General features: G+C 30.9%; 1 protein-coding gene across 4 annotated transcripts in view; it reads right to left on the bottom strand.

Annotated features, from left to right (window-relative positions):
* The window catches only part of LOC139521065 (anoctamin-8-like), a 41,803-nt gene that overhangs the window by 9,232 nt on the left and 9,800 nt on the right, over positions 1 to 22,771 (bottom strand). For 3 of the 4 annotated variants that reach the window (XM_071314313.1, XM_071314312.1, XM_071314316.1), the window contains 7 exons: positions 14,612 to 14,861; positions 10,806 to 11,038; positions 9,737 to 9,853; positions 6,895 to 7,022; positions 5,709 to 5,870; positions 5,019 to 5,307; positions 4,048 to 4,103 (listed from right to left, as the gene is read on the bottom strand). In XM_071314313.1, the coding sequence (XP_071170414.1) occupies positions 4,048 to 4,103; positions 5,019 to 5,307; positions 5,709 to 5,870; positions 6,895 to 7,022; positions 9,737 to 9,853; positions 10,806 to 11,038; positions 14,612 to 14,861 (1,235 nt within the window). Of the gene's footprint in view, positions 1 to 4,047; positions 4,104 to 5,018; positions 5,308 to 5,708; positions 5,871 to 6,894; positions 7,023 to 9,736; positions 9,854 to 10,805; positions 11,039 to 14,611; positions 14,862 to 17,270; positions 17,458 to 22,771 lie in introns of those variants that run through there. The other variant, XM_071314315.1, reaches the window with a different exon arrangement.

The following is a 22,771-nucleotide window of genomic DNA, read 5'->3' as shown; positions in this document are numbered from 1 at the left end:
TTTTTAAGATAAATGAATAGGTCAAGACTACCTGAATTTGTACAAATAAATACCGTAGAAAGGCTTGTATATTTCTCACTGGTACATAGTTTGAATCCGGGTCCGTTCGCGCCCCATTCACGTTTGTGCCCACTCATGTTCGCCCCCTTTCACTTTCACACCCTACATGTTCGCACCCAATCTTAATTGGTTTTGTGTTTAATAACTCTGTAAGCAAGTGTTTTCTTATAAGTATAATTGTTGTCATTGTCTCAAAATAAAGTGTTGAATAAATCTTAATCATGTTTTGGATAGGGTATTGTTAAAAATAATAATAATCCTTTCTAAATAAAGTGGTATTTTGTCAACGTTTTATTTTGTGTTGAATAACTCTTAATCATGTTTTGGTTAATGTATTGCTATAACTTTGTTTCATTGACTTGTTTCAAAATGAAGTGAGATTCTGACTATGTTTTTTTCTGTTTGTTGAATAAATTTTATCATGTTTTGGTTATAATAGTGGATTGCTATATTTTGGTTCCTATATTTTATTGCTTCGTTGTTTCAGATCAAAGGGATCAAGCTGTTAAAAACAATTATCTTTTGTGTTTTTCCTTTAAAATCTTCAATGTTTTACTCATACCAAGCTATAAATACATTCAGTATTTACACCAAAGCAATTTAAAACAACAATCATGATTTTCCAATTATTCAACTTGAATTTGAATTAAAATTGGGCACGAATGAGTAGAGTGCGAACAGACCTTGGGTGCGAACGTGTAGGGTGCGAAAGTGTATTGGGCGCGAACAGACCTGATACCACAGTCTGAACCCCCTTCTCCCACAAAATATTAAGTAAATAATCTTTTTGTTACTGTTATCAAAGGTCTAATGAAACTCAGGTAATTTCAAACATTTGTCAAAGAATTCTAGTCAAACCAGCACCTGGTTAAATTGGCACCTGGACAAATCAGCACCTGGTTAAATCGACACCTGATATAGTCAATTCGTCACCCATGTTAAATATATATTTTTAACAGTATTTTAAGCAAAAAGAGTAAAAATAAGAAAGGGGTTGCCAGAATTTTTTCAGTATTTAAGCAAAAAGAGTTAAATACTAACTTTCACATTTTTGGGTGTTCATGTACATTTTGTATATATATTAATTTTTCTCAACTAAATGACTTTTTTGGTGTATTTTTAATGTAATATATATGAGTAGTCCAAATAATTATTACGTCTGGCAAGGCTTTTTTAATTTTATTCTGGGACACCTTTCTATGACCGCAAGGCTATGTTAATTATTTTCTGGGACGCCTTCCTACGAACGTCGTAGGAAGGCGTCCCAGAAAAAAAATAAAATATCCTTGCCAGACGTCATAATTATTTGGACTAATACATGAGATATTGGATATTTTTATGCATTATTTTAACCAGTTGAGCATTTTACGGGATTTTTGGTTTAATGCTGTTTAAACTTTACTGAAAAAAAACAACTTAAATTTGCTAATTATTTGGCATGAAAGTTTGATTTATTGAAAGGGACTCATAGTTTTCCATTTTATTTTAATAATTGTCTAATTGTTAGAACAACAGTTGGGTAAGGGCTTCGTTGTTTACCTTTATACACAACAACATATTCACTTTGGTTTCCTTGTTTACCTAAATACACAACAACATATTCACTATGTACTTGGTAACAGTTATTAATTAATTGAATAGAAAATATTATAACAAATATTATTGGATGCCGAATTGACGTCAAATAGGTGCAGATTTGACTAGATGCCAATTTAACCAGGTGCCGACTTGACTTGTACGTTTCAATTCCTCTGCGATCGTTTGCGGTATTTTCTTGAGAAAACCTATTTTCCATCATCAAAGAGAAGAAGAAACTGCTTGAAAATGATTCTGGAACGCTTCATGATTGTAAAAATAAGTGTAATTCACTCAAATAACAATTTTGAAACTTGCGATGTTTATAAACAGGAAGTTTCAAAAGCACGTGTAAAAGAAGAAATTAACCGGTGAGAGTGGAAATCCGTACATGACAGATATCACTATAGTACGACTTTGAAAGTAAAACAGTTCCATCCTTTTGTAAAACAGTCTTTAATATACCTATCACATTAATGTTTGAAGGGTCTTAAGCTTATTCAAACCATATAAGTCGGTATGAAACACCAAAACGGAATGAACAATAACCGATTACGTTTTGTAGTTTACAAATTCTAAACTGGTTCCCGTCAAACTACAACACTTTGTTCGAGTGTAGTGGAATACAAGCAGAAACCAGTTAGTTTGTATAGTAAATATGAAACCGAGTGTAAACTGGTTCCTGGCTGATAACTACACAATGATCATGCATAATGATAACACAAGCAGATTCCAGTTTGTATGGAAAATAGTAAATACGAAACCAAGCGCGGTAGGCAGAGAAATGTAATGAAGTTCAGGTCGGCAGTAATGGAACAATGACTGCGTCATTTTCCAAAAACCCTCCCCTTTTTTACAAAATACTCAATAACTCAAAAATAAAATTTTGAGTCATCACCAAAAAGTATACAGATCTTTAGATTAATATAACAAAGAAGTGTGTAAAGTTTTAAGCAATAATCATAAATTATTTTTGAGATACGGCGCGACATGTAAAAAACCCTCCCCTATTTGACAAAATACTCAATAACTCAAAAATAAAATTTTGAATCATCACCAAAAAGTTTACAGATCTTTAGATTGATATAACAAAGAAGTGTGTATAGTTTTAAGCAATAACCATAAATTGTTTTTGAGATACGGCACAACATGTAAAAAAAAACCTCCCCCTTTTTTACAAAATACTAAATAACTCAAAAATGAAATTTTGAATCATCACCAAAAAGTATACAAATCTTTAGATTAATATAACAAAGACATGTGTAAAGTTTTAAGCAATAATCATAAATTGTTTTTGAGATATGGCGCGACATGTAAAATAAACAGCTGCGCCATGAGCGCAAGATACGCCCGATGTCTTCTGTGGAATTTTTATGCAATAATCATCAATAGTTTCTGAGAAAGTTTTGAAAAATAACCATTTATTGTTTTTGAGACACGGCGGGACATGTTAAAACCCCCCACCCTGTTTTTATTTTTACAAAAAACTAAATATCACTAAAATAAAGTTTTGAATCAAACCAAAAAGTATACAGATCTTTAGATTAATATAACAAAGAAGTGTGTACAGTTTCAAGCAATAATCATAAATGATTTTTGAGATACAGCGCGACATGTAAAAAAAACTCCCCTTTTTTTACAAAATACTCAATAACTCAAAAATGAAATTTTGAATCATCACCAAAAAGTATACAGATATTAAGATTAATATAACTAAGAAGTGTGTAAAGTTTTAAGCATTAATCAAGAATTGTTTTTGAGATACGGTGCGACATGTGAAAAAAACACACCCCTGTTTTAGTTACAAAGTGCCGTAACTCAAAAAGTTTAAATCTTATTTTCACCAAAAAGTATACAGATCATTTGACTATTATAAGAAACAACTATATTAAGTTTCATGAAATTTGGATAAGTCGTTCTCAAGTTACGGTGCAACATGTTTACGCCGGACAGACAGACAGACACCGGACATTTGTATACCATAATACGTCCCGTCAAAATTTTGATGGGCGTATAAAAATTGGACGTCTATTAGAGAAGCAAAACAATGGACATCAATTAGATAGGCATAAAATTGAACGTCGATTTAGAATGTTATTTTATTATAACGTCAGATTTGGATGTCAATTTGAGGTACGGAAGTCGATTAGAGACCGGACATTGATCTGAGTCTTACATATTTAAAATTTGATTCAAATACTGTTGTTTAGTGACTATATTTGATGTGGTAAATAAGATATATTGGAAAAGTTCATTGCCTTTATATGTTTTTACTATTTGTTGATGGGTTGCTCTTAATTTTATACCACTCTATTACAAACCTTTTTTGTATGTCAAAAGAGGTAAATATTTGCTGTATTGTATTCATGAAATGTTTTGGTCACCTTTGTTTTTTTTAAGTTTTGTACTTACAGTTGCTAATTTTGTGATGAGATGATTTTCATATGCTTCATCCATTCTGTAGTTTTCTTAAATACAAATAAACAATTAGTTAGATATAGTTAGATACTTTCATATAATCATTAGTTTTAATAAATAATCTCAGTTTACCATTTGTTAGATAATTGTAGTTTACCATTTGTTAGATTATTTCAGTTAACCATTAGTTAGATAATTCTAGTTAAACATTAGTTAGATAATTCTAGTTAAACATTAGTTAGATAATTCTAGTTAACCATTAGTTACATTATTTCAGTTTACCATTTGGTAGATAATTCTAGTTAACCATTAGTTAGATTATTTCAGTTTACCATTTGTTAGATAATTCTAGTTAACCATTAGTTAGATTATTTCAGTTATTATTAGTTAGATAATTCTAGTTAACCATTAGTTAGATTATTTCAGTTATTATTAGTTAGATAATTCTAGTTAACCATTAGTTAGATTATTTCAGTTAAACATTAGTTAGATAATTCTAGTTAACCATTAGTTAGATTATTTCAGTTAAACATTAGTTAGATAATTCTAGTTAAACATTAGTTAGATTATTTCAGTTAAACATTAGTTAGATAATTCTAGTTAAACATTAGTTAGATCATATAAATTAACCATTAGTGAGATAATCTAATCTTCAGTTAGATAGGATCAGATAGTGTCAGTTAAGGTCAGAAAACAGTAAATGGGCTATGTTGCAGATTTTGCTAAAATTTTGCATACAACCTTGGCTCATTGAACTACAACTGAAAATCAAAAACATAATGCACTTATCTCTTTTATTATCTGAAATATTGCAGATTGGGTGAATATTTGTATAGAAAGCACATAAAATAGGCAAAAAACCTTCCAAAATTGGTCTTAAAATCGCCAAATCTAATTTTACTCAACTTTACTGGACTAAAAATTAAGAAACACATTATTGCAAAACAAATAAATATCTGTTATACCCATGTCATTTAACCAGAAGGCTATCTTCTTGTAGATCTCATCAGATATTCCTATACATATAGCCAATAGAATCTTAGGAACGAAAGTGAGGAATCCTGGGTAACTGTCTTCTGCTACTTTCCTGTTGATCCATTCCTGGAACTGGAAGATCAGTAACATGACCACAAAGACAACCAGTAAACAGAGAAGGACCACAGGCAAGGAAACAAAATAACGAAATAAATTCCTCTTCCACTGAGGGTAATATGGTTCTTGTCTGCCCGTAACTGGACTTTCTCTTAGGTCTCCCTTTTAAAAAATATAAATAGGATAATGTTAATACAATACATAGATAAATAGATTACATCAATATCTGTATTTCTACAGATATATTATAAGGAAAGGAAAGTGAAGCTTGTAAAGATATTGTCTCTAGTTTTTTTTTGTCAGAGTACAAATAAATGTATTCATTGATTTTATCCTGCAATGCAAATTTATATGTAATATAGATAAACTATTTCTTTTAAGCTTTCAAGTATCAGCTGTTTCACTCTTTTTTCTTTTAAATGAACAACATGCCTGAATGCAGACTAATTGTGGTTTTTTTTCTAAACAAGAAAATTATGTCCTTGTCAATAATTCACTTTTTGTCATCCTTGGAGTAAAACAAGAAAACCTTTAAACAATTGTAATGTGTATGCTATACTTACTGTAAACAATGGTCTTGGGTCTTCTAATAGCTCATCCTTTTTATCTAATGTTCCCCACTCATAGGCCAGCTTAGAACTTCTCCTCTTCCAGTGTTCTAAGTATAATGTAGCCCATATAGCATTAAATAAGGCAAATATCAATAAATCCAAGTCGTCTGCTCCCTAAAAACAAAACAAAGAGATTCTACCATTAGCTTAGCATAGCAGAAAAGAAGCAAAGGAAATTATGCAAATTTAGGAAGTAACTAATCGGTTTTTTGTAAGGTGTACAATTAATTGTAAGTTCTAGATAAGTCCAAAGATTTGTACAACAATATGAATACAAGATATATACAAATAAGATGAAATAGTATCCTATCAAAGGATAGATATTTTGGTACAACACATGTCCTTGGTCAGTTTAGATCTAAAATTCACAGTGGAGTGTAAAACAGGGTATATTTATAATCTGTTGATTCAAGTCAAATAAATGGTACAATATTAGATTTGCTATTCTGTGCCCTATTACTACTTAATACATATTGGGTATGAGTTTTGCTCTTGCTCTTGTTGAGGGCTGTGTAGTGACTTGTAGGTTACACAGTTTTGCATAATTGTTTTTTTTTGTTTTGTTTTTTTTTTTGGGGGGGGGGGTGGGGGGGGGTCTTTGGTGAAAAGTTGTCTAATAGTTGGCAATCATATCACATCTTTTTTACCTAGTGAGGGAAATGTGTAATGCATAAAAAGCCCCAGAGAAGCAAGCCTGCACATATGAAACAAGCTGTTAACCACGGTCGTTCGAATCTTTGTCCTTGGGTGTTTGGTGGATATTTGTCCCATTTGGAATTCATACCACATCTCCATTTTTTAAATGAAAAGTTAAAAAAACATTTGGTGCAAATTGACAGCAATAGTTTACTAGGGCAAGTCAAATAATGATACGTTTTAAAGCTACTATAAAAATGTCACAAAACAAAGTGATAGACATGATAGAACTAGATATGTTTTTAAAATAATGCTGTAATGTATTATAATCAATTATGCATCATTCAAGTTCCAAGAACTTGTAGAATTTTCAGGTATCAAAGTTTCATAATTATATCAACAAAGTCTTTCAATTTGACTGATATTCATGTTTCAAAAGGCACCACAAAAAAAAAAAGACTATAAAATTTGTAGTTTACATTTATTTCCGCTAGATACAAACCTCATCTTCCCCTTGAATGAACCAGATAAGAAATCCAATGAGTGCTGGTAGACACAATGCTACAGTGTAATGTCCCAGGTAGGCAAAGTACATCGCAATCTTTACTCCAAAATAATTACAAATCTTATCTGTAGGGGGGAAAAAATGATTAAACATAGAAATTAATTGAATAGTCAGAGTTTTAATATCTCTATAATATAAATCTATGCATAATGTTGTCACAGGAAAAATAGCCTAATCCCCTTGTTAAGGTAGATGGGGTGTCTAAATCATAATCCATAGAATTTTTTAATAATTTGTCAAAATGTAGTTTATATCATGCTTTTTTTTTTTAAATTATAAAAAGGGTCACCGGGCGTATTTTCACGCTACACAGTGTTCAAAATTTACAAATTTTGTATAGATTATGCATGGAAAACCCAATTTTCTGCAATACAGCGTAATCTACACCATAGAATTTTGAGATATCATATGGGAAGATGGCTTTAATAGAATACTTTCAGTTAAGAAAAATAAACAATGGGGTCACCGGACCCGTTTTCTTGCTACATTATAAAATAGGTAAATTCCTAACAAATTCTATTGTAAAAGTACCTTAATCTGAATTATCTGCCCTTGCATTTAAGTTGCCTCCCCTTATTTCGCAAAGTTGGAAAAAAATTGATCAGACAAAAGTTTTCTGTTTTTTGTAAAATACAACCAGTAATGTAATAAAACATGTCATTTTCTATATCTAAGTGGAAGTTCTTACACATGAATTACCTACTACTCTAAAAATTTGCACATTTTATTGAAGATCTAGACCTTGCTTTCTGGTACAATACTATTTCTAAATCCAAGATGGAGGAAGACACCCAATCAACCTTTAAAATATTATTTTTACTGTAAAATAAGGTATATCTAAAAGATCAATCTTTAAAGGTATTCTGTAATGTTAATATTCTTTCCTGTTTATTGTTTAGTTTTGTTCTTTATTTGTCAATTCATGGATAATTCTCTCATTGATATTTTAATCATTTCCTAATACACAGGAAAATTTCAAATGCTAACTGAAATAAAACTCAAATAGATTTTTTATATAAATATGCACAATTGAAATAAAAATGTGTGTTTAAAATGTGATCTGAATCTCGTTTTATATTAAAAAACATCAAATCAATATCTAGTTTCCAAGAACCATCTTTTAAACATCAATAAACGATATAGGAAATAGTACAAACAAGAAACAAATTAATTTAGAAATTTCATATTGATAATATGAGTGAACAAGAGGCTGTCACAACGACAGCAAACCGGATTTATTAATATTTATTTGTGTCCTGGCAATATCACAAGAACCATTACTGATGAATGGTGAAAGTGAAAATCGTCAATATCAAATTTGGCCTCCATTTTGTCATCAGTATCAACATATTAAAATTTGAAATCTTAGATTGAATGGTTCATGAGTAAATGCAACAACGTGAATGGAAACACCATTTTACAATCTTTCAAGAACCATAACGCCTGAACGGTAAAAGTCAAAATCGTCATTATTGAACTTGACCTCTATTTTGTCATCAGTAACAACATATAAAAATTTCAAAAGCTTTGGTTGAATGGTTCATGATAAAATGCACGGACACAACTGGAAACACCATTTTTCAATCTTTCAAGAACCATAACTCCTGAACGGTAAAGGTCAAAATCGTCATTATTGAACTTGACTTCTATTTTGTCATCAGTTACAACATATTAAAATTTGGGAAGCTTTGGTAGAACAGTTCATGCATAAATGCACGGACACAACTGGAAACTCCATTTTTCAATCTTTCAAAAACCATAACTCCTGAACGGTAAAAGTCAAAATCGTCATTATTTAACTTGACCTCCATTTTGTCATCAGTAACAACATATTAAAATTTGGGAAGCTTTGGTAGAACAGTTCATGCATAAATGCACGGACACGACTGAAAACTCCATTTTCAATCTTTCAAGAACCATAACTCCTGAACGGTAAAAGTCAAAATCGCCATTATTGAACTTGACCTTCATTTAGTTGTCAGTAACAACATATTAAAATTTTAAAAGCTTTGGCCGAACGGTTCATGAGTTAATGCACGGACAACATTTGATTGCCGCCCGCCCGACCGCCCGACCGCCCGACTGCCCGACTGCCCGACCGCCCGGCCGCCCGGCCGCCCGCCGAGCATCCCCAAATCAATAACCGACATTTTTGTCACAAAAATCCGGTTAAAAATCTATGCAAAAACTGCCTGATGCATATCAATTACAAGAAGTGTTATTATTTTATTTATGCATTAATTTATTTTTAGTCGGTTCTCATTTCATGATTAAGATTTTTTTTACTTTTAAAGCTTTACACACGTTACACTTTCTGTGTTATATGTATTTTTGAAGATAAGTGTTTCTAAATGTATGGTTAAAATTACGTTATTAGTTTGTAATGAGTTTCTGATGATAATAGTTTTAAGAAAATTTTTGTCAGTTTTCCTTCAAAATATGTTTGTTTTAACACAGTTCTTCCTAAGCTTGCACTTGTGCAGTTTGGTTATCAAATTTTAAATTTCTAGTTTCTTAAGATTAGTCATACAAAATGTTGTCAGCAAATTAGAGTACTGGAAGCTAATAATTCAAGAGCATTACATTTCCTTAATATTTGCATAAAATAAAGGATTTGCTTAGCTTTCAAAAGAAATCCATGTACACATTTAATTTTATTTATCAAAACTTAGCCACTTAATTATATAAAACTTATTGCTCCTTTTTGTTACTTGGACGGATCATAAAACTAATTTCCAAATACATTTTCAAACTTTTATAAGAATATCTTTTTCATTACCAAGAGGTTGCTTGCTGAAGAATTTCTGCATCCATGTTTCTTTTAATTCCATCAGATCATCTGTACTGTGTAGTGGGAAGACTTGTGATATGACTTGCTCTGTTTCTAAAAGAGGAACTGAAATAAAAAAATAAAACAAAAATTTACTATTATATAATAATGTATCTTGATTTTTTAACATACTGTACATGTAGTAAGTGTATAACTTTATATTTTCTGACATATTGATTTTTCTTGAGATCCTATTATTCAATCTTGAAGCAACTTCTATTAATTATTTGTGTTATTTATCATGTAAATGTCAAACCTTTGAAATAAAAGTTTGACTTAAGTTCACTTTCTTACAATATCTAATCATCAAATCAAAACATTTCTAAATCTCAAAACATTGGACTTTAAATCAAAGCAAACTGAAACCCTTTATCAAACTCCTTTATTGATGTCTAAATAACATAACAATATTTTTTTTAATATTTTTTTGGATATAACCTAACATAGACTTAATCATAAACAGGCATGTGTCATAGTTCTATAAAATTCTGTGACAGTTTGACCAAGTCATTGATGTATTATGAAGAAACTTTAACCTCAGACTGAACCTTGATGTTGACAACACCAACAACAGGGTTGCTTTCAATATTGTAGCGGCTATGTAAGGCTACCTAGATTTTTGTCTACTGAATGAGTAGCTAGCCTAGCTGCTATCAATATCTTTGTAGCAGCTAGGCTAGCTACTCGTTCAATAGTCATAAATCTACATAGCCCTATGTAGCCACTACAATATTGAACGCAACCCAGAATGTTGTATCACAGTGTCTTGTTATATTAAAAAGTCCATATTAACAGTATAAAAAAGAGATAAGAGTAAAACATTCTTATTTGATGATTTAAGGAACTTTTTTTAGCTTAATTCATAGATCTCTAATAATGACAGTCTCCTTATAATAGAAACTAGAGTTGTCTATTTTTAAGGGAATGATTTAGATTCTAATTCTCTAGCTCATTTTTTCTAGAAAATCTTTTTCCCTTGGACTATCTCTCTCAAGATGTTTTCTTTTCTTTCACTTACTGATAGACTGCCCTTCTAGAAATGTTGTATTTCCCAGCTTTTCCCCTTCATTGGACCTTAAATTATTTAACATGTAATGTATGATGCTCTGTCTTTCCTGACTACTAAAGAACTCAGAATCACTGACTCCAGAAAAACATTCATGGTCCTCATAATTAAATTCCTTCATTCCTCCTCCATATTCTTCTTTCAGTGGCTTCCTGATCCCTAGTTCCTCAGCAACTTTCAAAAGACTACAAATAAAAACAAAACTTGATTGTAAATATCTAGATATAAGAAGATGTGGTATGAGTGCCAATGAGACAACTCTCTATCCATGTCACAATTTGTAAAAGTAAATCAATATTGGTCAAAGTATGGTCTTCAACATGGAACCCTGGCTCACACTGAACAGCAAGCTTTGAAGGGCACCAAAAATGACTAGTGTAAAGCATTTCAAATGTAAAAAAAACAACAATATAATCTATATTAAAAAAAAGAAACTAGAAACACTAATGAACCACATCAACAAAAGACAACTACTGAACATCAGATTCCTGACTAAGGACAGGTGCAAACATTAATGCAACGGATTTAAATGTTACAATAGGTACCAACCCTCGGCCTTATCTGAAACAATAGTGTAACATCACAACATAATAAAATATCAATTGTTCACTTGTATTTACATGTATACCATTAAATTCTTTGAGTCAATGATTCTGATCTGTTTAATCATTTTTTAATTTTTTTTAATCTCCATTTATTCCAAACAATGTACTCCATTGTATATCCACTAACAACTACAATTCATAACAGTCTATAGACACATAAAAATAAAATGGAGAATGGAAATGGGGAATTTGTCAAAGAGACAACAACCCGACTATAGAGCAGACTAGAAATGACTAGACAAAATGCCCAAGGATAATCTAAGTCTAAGACATTATACCTCACTTGTATGATGAGTGTTAGAAGAGGCATACAGTCATATACATTTTGAATAGTTCTCATTTGATGCTATTTTGTAATGACAATAAAAATCTGAATTGATTTAAGAAAAATAATATTTTTCTTCTCAAAAGCAAGCAATCTTTTTAAATTATTTTCTTTTATAAATGTATTTGTAGTCACTTAGATTCATTTAATATAAAATATCAATTCAATCTACAACACAGTCATAGAATACCAGTTGATCCAACATGTCATGGACAAAAAATGAGGACTAGCTGCTGTGAAGTATGGCCAGTTTTTCAATATATGTTTACTCTAAACAAAACAATAAAACAGTCTAACTCTTTTACAATTGAATGCCAATATATCTTTTAACACCAAACGATTACATGTAATGTCTCCCTTAGTATTGAATGCCATATATTTCATTACCCCCATGTGATTTCATATAATCTTTTTATTCCCCTGATATACATTGTGTTACATCAACAATACATAAACCCAGTTTAACTCCCATACAAAGTTAACTGAAGCTGACATTAGACTGTTTATTGATTAACTCCAGGATGAAGAATATTACAGTACAGATTTAATGATGATCAATTATGGGAGACACTACAAGCATACTGTTTTATAGCTGATAAATGGTTAAAGAACCTTACAAAACACAATTATTATTAGCCTCCAGTGGAATTTGTTATTTCAATTCCTTATGAAAAGGCCATCAAACTGATTTGTCAACAAAAAAGACAATTTCATATTTGTTGCTTGATTCAATCAATATATTATTGTAGAACACGAACATTTAGTGTTAGCTGCTATTGAACATTGAAGATATTGTGCTGTTTTAAGTACCTTTTTTAATTTATAAAGAAATTAAATTAGCTTTCAGAGGCAAATTTATGGGGACAAGGAGGGTTTTGCCCCCCCCCTCTTATTGAGCTACAGCCTACATATTTGGTTCATGCATAGATTTTTTAAGTGTTAGTCCACTCTTTGCCCCCTCCCTTTTCATAATCCTGGTTTTTAAGACTCATATTAATCAGAAAGTCTTAGAAACTTGACCATAAATTTTGCAACTCTTGACCTTGGCAATACAACACTCACTTTTGAACAATGGCATCTAATTTGTTGTATAAACTATCATGGAACTTGTGATGTACAGTCATGTCAGATAAATAGCAAAAGGATGAATGAATATTGGTGTTGATTGGGCAATGAGCAGGATATCTGATGTACAAAATATGTATTATGTATAGGCATATCTAAAAGTTAGCCCATCAATTTCAATTATAAACATATCTAAAAGTCAGTTCATCAATATCCATTCTGAGCTTTTAAACTGTCTTGATTACATCATTATCTGCAGCATCTGGTTAATGTGTGATCAACTTACAGTCAACTTTGTGTTTTGTGTTTGATGTATAAACAGCTTTCACAATGTCCTGGAAGAACAAACATGGTCATAGATTTCTATGCTCGATAGACTGATTTAATAAGTATCTATTGGCAAGGGAAAGAGCAGTCTTTATGATCATTTTCATCAACTTCTCATTAAGAGCACAAATTTACATTCTATGCATAATTATAGGCTTTATCAAATAAAGAAAAATGTTTAAATACAAAATAACAACATGCAGAGCATCAGTCTGAAAAGTACTCTTAGATCTTTTTCTTTTTTTTTGTTGTTGTTTAGGGATGTATAAATACCCTGCCTTTTCTGATCTGTGTATTTTTGTTACATGTTTTAGTGCTTTGCATCGATCTGATGAATTAATTTTATTACAAAACTTTTTTTTCTTTTTTTTAAATATTCATAACCACAAATCTAAAGCATTGTAACTATTTTAATATTGCTTTCTAAATAAAATCCCTCATAAATTAAGTTAAGCAATTAAAACAACAACACTTCAGGGATTCCTGCAGTAATAAATGTAATTGACATATCTCACTGCCTAGGGCACCATTATAAGGATAAAAAACAATTCAGAAAATTGCACTGAATTGCACCCTACAAATTGGGAAATTAAATCGTTACCATGGTGAGAATAAATAGAAAGTGAAGGTTTAATGTATTGAAGTGAACTTGTACAAGGAAGTCGAATAAAATGTGTACATTTCATTGAAATCTTAAAAAAATTTTGTCAACATTATTCTGCCAGTCTGTAATTAACTAGCAAAAAAAAATTAAACATATTCATCTTGAATAATGGAACTTAAATATTTAATAAAAGATTTTATAGACTGTGTACATTTTTTTACCCAATTTTTAACAGCACTTAAACAGTTAAGCTATGATTTGTGTACAACAGGAACAATTGTAGACAAACAGGGCAAATAGTATAAATTGTGTGTCATTGACAAACATATAAAAGCGAATCTGAGGAAATTCTGTGTTTAATAAACAAGTGAAACTTTGAGCTACTGCTCACTGATGATATCCACAATCCGCTAAAGATTTGTTGTTGAGTAATGAATCTGAAAACGCACCACACAGTTAAACTGAATTATATAAACCCTGAAACCAAATTTAAAAAATCATTATGATGTAGTTCCTGAGAAAGATGCAACATAAAACAAACTATGGGATGGAGGAACATATGGATGGACAGACACTGCACATTTGCAAAAAGAAACATGGAGGTCCAGAAATTATTGTTTGAAAAAAAAATACAGACATGTTTCATGGAACAAGACATTTATGTCCATTCCTGTCAATTTGAAGGTTTAATTGCTAGATAATTTGGAAACTATAGGTGCAAAAAGTGAAAAAGATTTTATAATTCTGCTCACCTGAAAACAACTTTCCAAATAGAGAATTATATGCAGAGCATTTTGTAAGGCAAAGAACTAATGATATATGTAGTATTTACCTCTGATGTGTAGCTGTCAAATGAAGAACTGGTCCCTTAGTGTTGCTGTGATGTCTTACATGTACAATGATATCTGGAGTTCTCTCCCTTAGTTTGTCCAATAACCACATGAGGACATTAGTGTCTGGTTCTGAGGGAAATGTAACAACAACATCACAATCATCGGTTGGTATGGCACTATTCGTCAAAACTTGTGTTGAAGCAACTAGACGACTGGTTTTCAGCAATTTTTTCCCAAAAAGTTTGTATGCTGAAAGATACATTGTATTAAAGTTTATGATTTTGTTAGAGAACTCACATCAGGACCCTAATGGTATATGGTTATCTATCTTTTAATAGATTAAATCACAAACAATGTTGCATCATGGGTAGATTTCTATTTTGGATAATCTCATAACTCTAATGTTCACTTTTATGAGGATACTGAGATTAGTTGTAAACTTAATTTACAAGGGAGAATTAAGCAGTAAGTTATATTATACTAATAGATCTAATTTAAATGATGAAAATGTCAAAACAAATAATTAAAATCCAAATGTTCAAATTATAATTTAGTCACTAGTCCAAAAGCACATTAAGTTTGAAGTCCAAAATGTTCCAAATTTTCTAAGTTAATGTTGAACTTATAAAGTCTGGCTTGAACAGTTTCAGTTGTGTTGAGCTGTCTTTTCAGTACACTCAGGTTTGTCCTGAAGTAGTTGAGCCTGGTTGGCTGGATAATACCATCAAGACTACACTGATGAATATCTGTTCGACCCCGATATTTAGGTGAATGCCATTAACTACTCATAAAATGACAGACATGGATAATTGTGATAATTGGAATAATTTAAGTATTAATACTATTGTTAAAAAATGCCCAAAGGTGAAATATGAATAATGTCAATTACAGAGATACAAGTTAATTACATTTATAATACTAATTAAAATATAATATTGCTCAGATTAATTAATGACAATTGGCTATTAAAATAACAAAACATTGCTCAGAGCAAAAATATATAGGCAATATGTTTTACAAATTTTACCTGAGTAATTAAATTCATATTTGTCATACAATTATTTCATAATTTCATATTTTCTAAAAATAATATATTTTCTCAATAAAATTCATTTTAAAAACTTTTACATAAAAGAACACCTATGACAACTGTCTAATATATGTGCAGGATAATGGTTTATTTTCACAAATTGTGACTTGGAGAGTTGTCTCATTGGTACTCATACCACATCTTCTTTTATCTTTCTGTGATGAAATTGTTTCAAATTATTCATATTGCCTTTTATTCAGAAATAAAGGCCATAAGACATTGTACATACAAAATTGAATTATTCAAATCCATGCATCCTTTTATTCGTCTTTTCTATTTATTAGGGAAACCAGTAACATTTTCTTGTCCAAATTTAAGTTGTAGCATGTGTTCAATAAGTAAAGAAAGTTTGGTTATTATAGTTAAGCAATAACCAATTGCTATAACAAAATCAAAATGTTTTAAAGTAAAATTGTAATAATTTATTTTAAATAAGCAACTGAACCACACACACCAAGTACCCAAATTGCACCTTTTTAGCAAATAGCAGTGAAAAGTTTCCCCAGAGAATAAACAATTTGTATTTTTATGATTTGAAAATATGCAGGTCTTTCAACATAGGTAAATATATCTAAATATACCAAAACGTTCAGTCTATATCAGAAAAAGTAAAATGTACTGAAACATCACCATGTGACCTCCACAAAAAAGTCATCTTTTAAAAAATAGCAAATACAATATGTTACAAGCATCCATGTCTTAAAAAAAAAAATGTAAGCATGGACTAATGTCAAAATGTTTTAAATATTTGAAGAAATAAAACAAGATCTGTTTTGACTTTTAAGGATGTGAATTTTAGCATGGATCCAATTTGTGTACTCCTTTTACAGAATCATGGATCGTTTGGAGGTCAGTTCAAACCCATTTTCTATGATTCACTATGGATTCAAAATTAAATTGGTGGAACTATATAGTAAATAATGAAACAAAATAAACACAGAATGGAAACTTTTGTCTAGATCATAAATAAACATAGGTAAAAAAAACTTTAAAATAGGTGCAATTTGGGTAGCCTCGATCATGTTATAACTTACTTAATTCAACCTGAACAATTAAATTCCTGTAACGTTAGAACTTTAAAGAAAGGAAATTTGATGAATTCTAAATAACTCAAGTCAATTAACTGTAGTCCAAGATTTCTCTGGAATCTGACAGTGTATTTGGACTTGCTGTATAATTTATTTGCTTGACAATGGATATAATACAATTTCAACACTAATACTTGCAGTCAAAAGTTTAAAATATGGACTTCACTCCCTAGTCCTGGGCCACAACAAGTAGATTAGAAAAGACTGTCAGACTACATAAATCTATTATTACAAAAAATCTGAAAAGTTGTTAAATACACTCAGGTAAGCAAAACAATGTATAAAATTGTAGGGATTTGTTTAAGCAGACACTTAAAGGAAAAACATGGTTAGGCATACACAAAAATAGAGTTACATATATTATGTCTGTCATTTAAAGGCACATAAAAAGCTATTCTTCTATAATGGAAAAACATCCAATTATCTATAAGATAAATTGACTAAAACATATTTAAAATTCTAAAAATAAAAAATGTTTACTTGTAAATATTGTTCCAACCATATCAATTATCCTTTCTCCATATTTAGCAGTCATATTATGGAATTCAGAAATGTCCATCTTTCAAGCAATACAATTTTACCCACAAATTCAAACAAATTACACAATTTATTATATTGGTATATTTCTGTGAAAGTGATCCAACGACTATTCAATTCTCTTGTCATTTGAGCTTCAATGGCTTCTATATTTGTCTAGTCTCAAATTGCTTTTTCCAAATGTCATAAGTTTAAAAGCAAAACTTCACTAATTATAACTGATAGTTTTAATTACCAAAGTGTCTGGCATGAATTAAATATATTGAAAAAGAAATATTCATTACCACTTTTTTTTCATTTTCAGTTTCCTTCAATTTATTTTGTAGATTTCTTCATTTAATAAACTTTCCGGCATAATTACATCATGCTTTTCTAGTGAAATCATTGATATGTAGTTCTATCTTTAAAATGACAATCAAAATTATGACAGTTTCTTAATATTTTCATAATCCTAGCAACGATATACAAAGAATATATTTTGAATTCTCATCAATCTTCCGGTGGTTTTAAAAATATATCCTTATTTGAACGAGTACCCACAAGAAAAACCATGTTCCACAGTAAAATTTGAAAACAAGTGCTAGACAGAAAACATTAATACTGATTATGAATTATTTTAGCCTATTCTAAGCAGAACTTTATTGGTTCTGAGCTGAAATGTCATGGCAGTCTTTAGCTACCATGCAATTAATGTAAAATTAATGACATTTTCTGTTGTCAGTAATCCTCCTTCTAATAGGATTTCTGTTAAGTACTTATAGCATATTCAGTGTTTAAATGTTAATTAGTATTAGAAAACAAGAAATATTGAAGTATCCTTTAGCATATTCAGTGTTTAAATGTTAATTAGTATTGGAAAACAAGAAAAATTGAAGTATCCTATAGCAGTATGAAGAACTTTTGGAACATCTTATTCATTTATCAAATTTAGAGAACACAAATAATCAATAATTACAAGATAAATTTTCCATCGTCTTAATACTAATGGGCAGTGTATAATATATATGAATATATATAGTGCCATCACTTCTAAAGTAAAGCAATGTTGAACTCTAATGGATAGTTGCCTCTGTTCATTAACAAACTCTACGGTTGCTATTAGTCCTTGGGTATTGGTTTATCTTGATATTAAAGCCATTTTACAAAATATTGTCTTGTATGAAAAGGATTAAAAAATGAAGTACTATTTTGTTACAAAACTAGAGGCTCTCAAGAGCCTGTGTTGCTCACCTTGGTCTATGTGCATATTAAACCACACAGATAAATTCATGACAAAATTGTGTTTTGGTGATTATGATGTGTTTGTAGATCTTACTTTACTGGACATTCTTCTTGCTACAATTATCTCGATCTATAATGAACTTGGCCCAGTAATAACAGTGGAAAATATATTCTAAAAATTTACAAAAATTTACAAAAAATTCATGAAAATTGTTAAAAAAGGACTATAAAGGGCAATAACTCCTTAAGGGGTAAACTGACAATTTTGGTCATGCTGACTTATTTTTAGCTCACCTGGCCCGAAGGGCCAAGTGAGCTTTTCTCATCACTTGGCGTCCGGCGTCCGTCGTCTGTCGTCGTCCGTCGTCCGGCGTCGTTAACTTTTACAAAAATCTTCTCTCCTCTGAAACTACTGGGCCAAATTTAACCAAACTTGGCCATAATCATCATTGGGGTATCTAGTTTAAAAAATGTGTCCGGTGACCCGGCCAACCAACCAAGATGGCCGCCATGGCTAAAAATAGAACATAGGGGTAAAATGCAGTTTTTGGCTTATAACTCAAAAACCAAAGCATTTAGAGCAAATCTGACATGGGGGTAATATTGTTCATCAAGTCAAGATCTATCTGCCCTGAAATTTTCAGATGAATCGGACATTCCGTTGTTGGGTTGCTGCCCCTGAAATTGTAATTTTAAGGAAATTTTGCTGTTTTTGGTTATTATCTTGAATATTATTATAGATAGAGATACACTTTAAACAGCAATAATGTTCAGCAAAGTAAGATGTACAAATAAGTCAACATGACCAAAATGGTCAGTTGACCACTTTAGGAGTTATTGCCCTTTATAGTCAATTTTTAACCATTTTTCGTAAATCTTAGTAATCTTTTAGAAAAATCTTCTCCTCTGAAACTACTGGGCCAAATTTAACCAAACTTAGCCATAATCATCATTGGGGTATCTAGTTAAAAAAATGTGTCCGGTAACTCGACCAACAAACCAAGATGGCCGCCATGGCTAAAAATAGAACATGGGGTAAAATGCAGTTTTTGGCTTATAACTCAAAAACCAAAGCATTAAGAGCAAATCTGACAGGAAGTAAAATTGTTGATCAGGTCACGATCTATCTGCCCTGGAATTTTCAGATGAATCGGATAATCGGTTGTTAGGTTGCTGCCCCTGAATTGGTAATTTTGAGGAAATTTTGCTGTTTTTTTGTTATTATCTTGAATATTATTATAGATAGAGATAAACTGTAAACAGCAATAATGTACAGCAAAGTAAGAACTAAAAATAAGTCAGTATGACCAAAATAATCAATTGACCCCCTAAGGAGTTATTGCCCTTCATAGTCAATTTTTAACAATTTTCTTAAAATTTGAAGATTTTCAATAACATTTTCCACAGAAAGTACTGTTATAGATAGAGATAATTGTAAGCAGCAACAATGTTTAGTAAAGTAAGATCTACAAACACATCACCATCACCAAAACACAATTTTGTCATGAATCCATTTGTGTCCATTGTTTAATATTCACATAGACCAACATTATTGCTGTTTACAGTTTATCTCTATCTATTATAATATTCAAGATAATAACCAAAAACTGCAAAATTTCCATAAAATTACTAATTCTGGAGCAGCAACCCAACAATAGGTTGTCTGTTTTGTCTGAAAATTTCAGGGCAGATAGATGTTGACCTGATAAATAATTTATCTCCTGTCAGATTTGCTCTAAATGCTTTGGTTTCAGATCTAGAGATATAAGCCAAAATCTACATTTCGCCCCTATGTACTATTTTTAGCCATGGCGGCCATCTTGGTTGGTTGGCAGGGTCACGCCACACATTTTTAAAACTATATACCCAAATGATGATTGTGGCCAAGTTTGGTTTAATTTGGCCCACTAGTTTCAGAGGAGAAGATTTTTTAAAAGAATACTAAAATTTTAGAAAAATTGTTAAAAATTGACTGTAAAGGGCAATAACTCCTTAATGGGTCAACTGACAATTTTGGTCATGTTGACTTATTTGTAGATCTTACTTTGCTGAACATTATTGCTGTTTATAGTTTATCTCTATCTATAATAATATTCTAGATAATAAGCAAAAACTGCAAAATTTCCTTAAAATTACTAATTCAGGGGCAGCAACCCAACAATAGTCCAAAAATTTCAGGGCAGATAGATCTTGACCTAATAGATTATTTAACCCCATGTCAGATTTGCTCTAAATGCTTTGGTTTTAGAGTTATAAGCCAAAATCTATATTTTACCCCTATGTTCTATCTTTAGCCATGGCGGCCATGATTTTTGATGAAATGGGAATTAAAACACAGACTTTATTCTAGATACCCAAGGAATCAATCAGATGAAGTTTGGTTTGAATTGGTTCAGTAGTTTCAGAGGAGAAGATCTTTGAAATAGTTTACGACGACAACGACGAAAGACGGACGACGACGACGGACGCCAAGTGATGGCAAAAGCTCACATTTCCTTTTAGGAAAGGTGAGCTAAAAACTAATAAGAATTCAGTGGCAAAGAGTAGAAGATATTTTCCCAAAGTTCGATGTCAATTGGCCATTTACAGGATATTCCGATTTTTCAGTTTTCTATTTTCATTGACAGTATAACATAGGTAGCATACTAAAGATACTGTGGATTTATTCATTTTCGTTCGAAACCAATTTTCGTAGATTACATGGGTACAGTTAGGTAAGCCATTGAAATGTTCAATGAGTTGCAAATTTTCAAGTGACTTGTATGCAGTCTGGCAAAATCACAAAATTAAAACATTCACGAAAGTGTAAGTTTTTCTCAAATCAAAAAAATTGGTACCCATGAAAATAAATGAGTCTACAGTATATAAATCATTAGCTGATATCATAGACAATATATATAAATTGTCAGTTGATACCATTCCCTAGATTTTACTGAGTAGATATTGACCAATACCTATATAGTTTACTTTTGGACTGTTGTCTGTGACATTGCTTAATACTGAAAAGGATATATCAATAGCCTGTGCATATGTATCAGGCAGTGCATTTCAAAATAAAACAGTATACAAATAAGGGGATGTTACATTCTTGCCAGAGACAACTTCTCATTAAAATCTAAATGCTGTGCAAGTGATGTGCATGTAAATAACTAAAGGTCACCTTACAGCCTTCAACTATGAGGAAAACCCAGATTCAATTCCTGAAATTAGTAACAAACATTTTGCACTCTAAAATAGTTTTGAAGTATAAAAATGGAGTTATGTGTTAACTTATATAAATGCATTATATTTTAGAGAATATATATTGTTCAGATTATCTAGTTTGCAGATCAGGCTCATTCAAAAGAAGACATGCAGGCCTAACATAAGATAAAGTCCTTGATGCATCTGATAAACAATATCTGAGAAATTCAGTAAATAATCAGAGATAAAAGTCAGAAGATTAGGACTGCTGAAATAAAAATAATTACTAATATATAAATTGATCGAAAACAGTATATCTCAAAATCATTATTTGATAGACTTGATAATCACATACATTTGAAATCTAGCATACTAAAGATACTGTGGATTTATTCATTTTCGTTCGAAACCAATTTTCGTAGATTTCGTGGGTACAGTTAGGTTAGCCATTGAAATGTTCAATGAGTTGCAAATTTTCAAATGACTTGTATGCAGTCTTTGGCAAAATCACAAAATTAAAACATTCCCGAACTCAAACCAAGAAAATTGGTACCCATGAAAATAGATGAGTCTACAGTATATAAATCATTAGCTGATATCATAGACAATATATATAAATTGTCAGTTGATACCGTTCCCTAGATTTTACTGAGTAGATATTGACCAATACCTATATAGTGTACTTTTGGACTGTTGTCTGTGACATTGCTGTGAGCTTAATACTGAAAAGGATATATCAATAGCCTGTGCATATGTATCAGGCAGTGCATTTCAAAATAAAACAGTATACAAATAAGGGGATGTTACATTCTTGCCAGAGATAACTTCTCATTAAAATCTAAATGCTGTGCAAGTGATGTGCATGTAAATAACTAAAGGTCACCTTACAGCCTTCAACTATGAGGAAAACCCAGATTCAATTCCTTGAAATTAGTAACAAACATTTTGCACTCTAAAATAGTTTGAAGTATAAAAATGGTGTTATGTGTTAACTTATATAAATGCATTATATTTTAGAGAATATATATTGTTCAGATTAT

Source organism: Mytilus edulis, chromosome 4 (assembly GCF_963676685.1).
Source record: "Mytilus edulis chromosome 4, xbMytEdul2.2, whole genome shotgun sequence".
Classification (NCBI taxonomy): domain Eukaryota; kingdom Metazoa; phylum Mollusca; class Bivalvia; order Mytilida; family Mytilidae; genus Mytilus; species Mytilus edulis.
The sequence above is the reverse complement of the archived record's forward strand: the minus strand, read 5'-3'. Positions and strand labels throughout refer to the sequence as shown.